Genomic DNA, 3,878 nt, shown 5'->3' on the forward strand with positions numbered 1-3,878 from the left:
TCCTTGAACTCAATATCCCCACTGCTGTTCCTTTGGTGTACGAGCTCGATGAAAATCTGAAGCCTCTCAAGAAGTATTACTTGATTGACGAGGAGGAGCTCAAGGCAAAGATGGAGGCTGTTGCCAACCAGGGTAAGGCCAAGTAGTTTAATTGTAAGAACTGCAAAATTGCTTTATGGAAAAAATGGAAAACTCGAGATCGCTCGTTGGCTGAAACATCTGATACCTTGCTAAAACTTGCTGATTTTGATTAGAAATATCCTTCCAGACGATTCTCGTAGAAATTTAATATTCGCGATTGTCAGATTCGAATCCAATGATCAAGAACGAAATTCAAGGGATCGAAGATGATTAGATACCGTCGTAGTCTTGGACATAAACTATGTCGACTAACACTTGGAGATGATTCTTATACCATCTTCAGGGGTTACTGGGAAATCGTGCGGATTAAATTTACTCAACACGGAGAATCTTACCAAGTTCATACAATTGTCAAGGTAGAATGGTTTTTACTTGATTTAATGGGAGGTATGGCCAAACTTGCTGATTTTTATTAGAAATATCCTTCCAGACGATTCTCGTAGAAACTTAATATTCGTTCTCAGTTGCTAGATTCACGTAGAAACATATAGATATCCCTCATAAACGACAAGTCAACACCTACCAGCGCCACCGACTGCGGTGCCTCTGATAGCATGTCTAAACAAATAGAAGTAAGTACCTACACAAAGTATGGTACTCGGACCCCCTCTTCAGTGAAAAGGTCCGCTGAGGTTCGGCGGGTGAAACTTCCGATCTCTCGGTGAGATAAAGGCGGAGATGGCAGATTTACAGCGTCCCCCTGCTTGAAGGGATTCGGATCCAGCAAGAGCCTTCGGATATGAACAGTATCTTCCAGGGACTTGACGATGGCGAAACCTCTTCTGGGGTCGTGGGATGAAACTCCAACGGCTAAAGGCCGACAAACAGACGATATCAAGTCGCATAGCATCGCGCTTGTCCACGTTGGGGGCAAATTTCCAAATGTCATCAGTTTAGGATCCATCTGGGTGGTGACTCCTTCGCCCGCCCACCAAGGAACATTCTGTGTTCGGTCTCTTCAGAGTCACTCGGAGCCTCTTATATCCGGCGCTAGCCCCATTCATCTCGGCGACAGCTCTCCTTGCGGCAGCTTCGTTGGAGTAGGCTACGAACCCATAGCCTCTGGACGCCTGGTTGCATTTTCTTGCCACCTTAGCTGAGAGAATCTCCCCGAAGGGGGAGAAAAGCCTATAAAGGTCAGCATCGGACCACGTGGCTGGTAAATAGAACACAAACACGTTCTGGTTGCTGAAATGGCTAGAAAACAGTCGCCAGAGAGTAGATTCTCTCCGGGGGTCCAACTCGTCTCTGTCCGATTCAGCAGGTGCGTGAGTGTCCGCGGTTGAGCACTCCCAACATTCGTTGAGCGACATGAAGTTGGTTGACATGAAGTTGGTTTTTTCTTGCATTATTGTTTTCCATTCATGTCACTTTTGCTTTCGTAACTGGTCGAAGACTGTATGAAATCCACCGCTTCCCCACCTTCCAGCGCTGCCGGCGTTGAGTTTATGAGACTTCCGGCCATGAAAGTAGCGAAGATCAACACCATGACGCTGTACCAGAAGACAGGACAACCTCGTATAGTGCTCCACTCACGAAGACGCACTACGATAGGTACTCTGGTGGTCAGACCCTTCTCAACATAGGCCGACAAGGGCCAGAACCCGGCGGTGATCTCGGCGACGTGGTATAGCGACCCGTCGGACCCCTCGAGAAGTAGCTTCCCGGGAACTTTCTGATGTTGATCCGTACCGAAAGCCCATGAGGCGATCTGTTTGTCAGAAAGTTGCCACTCACGCTTGACATCAGAAGATTGAAGGGAGTCAGGCCGTCACTGGAGCTTGTCACCTTCCGCAGCTTTATTGAGGCGGGGATGGGGCTTCTGGAATCAAGAAGTTTCGTCTTGACTCCTTCTATGGGGGAGCTTCCCATGAACGACGGAGTTATGGAGTAAAGCGTATGAGGGCGTAGGTTGGACACGCGAATAAGAAGATGCCCTGGATCAGGCCCAACTTTAATCCAATTTCGATCCTCGGCTCCCAAGGCCCGCAATTTACTGAGGCCGGAACCCAACGAATTGCAGCAGAGCAGTGACCAGATCCGCATGAAATTGGCGTTTTCGACAAAGTGAGTGCATGCGAGGCCAGTCAACATGTGTCAACATGTGTGTCATTTAATTGAATCAAAGGTAACCTAGACGCCGAATAGCATCTCTCTTCGCGATTCGGGGGCGCTTCGCATTGGTTTGTTTCCGCTGGCCGTACATCGTCCTTGACGCGGCTCTCAGCTGATCCGCATATGACGTCGCGTCAAGGTACATGGGATCCGTTGCTGCTCGCTTGTGGGGTCTACGCTGTGCCTGGGACATGTCAACGTAAGTTGGCTGGTCGTCACGACCTCGGAGGTGGTCGCCTGCAGTTGAGTAGATCCCGGCGTCGTCAGTATCCTGCACCGGTGTTGGCATTCGTGGCCGCGACCCCTGATAATCTTGCTGCTTCAGGAAGTGCTCATCTGGGATGACATCATACACGTGCAGGTCCTCCTCGGTTGAGTAAATGTTCGGGGTTGCCCTCGGTCCCCCTCGCAGCCTCTTACCCGGATGTGGGGCGAATCCTACGTTGAAGATAAGAAGGATGGAGAGCTTCATAGCGAGCGAATGTGCACACACAGCACCTCACAGGTGCTCCACATCTCTGAGTCCTAGGACAGCCAAATGACATTGATCTACACGTGGCTTCAGCAACCCATGATTCATCTCTGAAAGTCAGGAAGGTGGTGCATGTACGATTTCATCCGGAACCCCTCCCCTCATCACACACAAGTAATATCCCAGTCCATCCTGTCAACGAAAATTTCGCTCACACGCAAGACCGCAAGGTGTCGCAAGCGTTTCCCCCTTGAGACATGATCTCAAGGATTTAAACCTGCTTCAGTTTATAAGGCAGAGGACTCCCATAGAAAACTTAACTTTTTCGACTCGGAATTAAGACAAAACGGGTGTTTGATGAAATAATGTTTTGAAGATCATGTTGAACATGGGCGCTCTAAGGACTCTTGAAATGCAGGTCTCTACTGTTCACATGCCAAAGTCCACAAAACGGAACAGAAATTAATCAATCACACAGGTCTCTACATGCCAAAGTCCATAAAACGGAACAGAAGCTAATCAATCACACAAACGTCGAATTTGTCTTCAAACTTAGCGTTTGACTTCTAGTAGATTTGGGTCCTTGTAGGCCTTGCCGCCGTAGTACGTGTCAATCAAAATCTGCTTGAGTTCCTTGATCAGGGTATATTTGGGGTTGGCTCCAGTACACTGATCATCGAAAGAAGCAACGGCCACGTCGTCAGCCCGGTCCATGAACTCCTTCTCGTCCACCGAACTCCTGAATAGATTTGGGGATGTTGAGTTCCGTCTTCATGGCCTCCAACCAGTCCAAGAACTTCTCGATCTTCTCGTCGATGGAATCAGTGGAATCCGCCAGATCCAGAACAGTAGCCAGATCAGCATACTGCTCGCGAGCCACTGGATGAGAGTACTGACTGAACGCCGTCTGCTTCATAGGGGTAGCGGTGGCATTGAACCTCACGACGTTGCAGATGAGGAGAGCGTTGGCAAGTCCGTGAGGAATGTGGAATGCAGCGCCGATCTTATGAGCCATTGAGTGGCAGACCCCGAGGAATGCGTTGGCAAATGACATAGCAGCCAGACAGGAAGCGTGGTGCATGTTCTCACGTGCCAGCGGATTGCTAGCACCTTCTCTGTAAGCTACAGGAAGCCACTTCTTCAGTAGCTT

General features: G+C 49.3%; 3 protein-coding genes across 4 annotated transcripts; all 3 read right to left on the reverse strand.

Annotated features, from left to right (window-relative positions):
* Window positions 1-725: 725 nt before the first annotated feature.
* Window positions 726-1,490, reverse strand: KVP18_003816 (uncharacterized protein; the record flags this gene model as incomplete). Of its 2 annotated transcripts, XM_067955861.1 has the most annotated exons (2): window positions 726-1,045; window positions 1,074-1,490. In XM_067955861.1, coding segments are annotated over 2 exons (737 nt in total), but the record flags the coding sequence as incomplete, so codon positions are not given. The 2 variants fall into 2 exon arrangements, with proteins under 2 accessions (XP_067811460.1, XP_067811459.1); XM_067955860.1 differs by having other exon boundaries at window positions 1,035-1,490.
* Window positions 1,491-2,263: 773 nt separating this feature from the next.
* KVP18_003815 (uncharacterized protein) lies at window positions 2,264-2,728 on the reverse strand (the record flags this gene model as incomplete). The annotated part of the gene is made up of 1 exon (XM_067955859.1): window positions 2,264-2,728. The coding sequence occupies one exon, from the start codon at window positions 2,726-2,728 to the stop codon at window positions 2,264-2,266; it is 465 nt and encodes a 154-aa protein (XP_067811458.1).
* Window positions 2,729-3,428: 700 nt separating this feature from the next.
* KVP18_003817 (uncharacterized protein) lies at window positions 3,429-3,743 on the reverse strand (the record flags this gene model as incomplete). Its single annotated transcript, XM_067955862.1, has 1 exon — window positions 3,429-3,743. One exon carries the CDS (start codon window positions 3,741-3,743, stop codon window positions 3,429-3,431), a length of 315 nt encoding a protein of 104 aa, XP_067811461.1.
* Window positions 3,744-3,878: the final 135 nt, after the last annotated feature.

Source organism: the organism of the source record quoted next (assembly GCF_019968955.1).
Source record: "MAG: Porospora cf. gigantea A chromosome Unknown PgA_NODE_2212_length_3878_cov_1101.7, whole genome shotgun sequence".
NCBI lineage: Eukaryota > Apicomplexa > Conoidasida > Eugregarinorida > Porosporidae > Porospora > Porospora cf. gigantea A.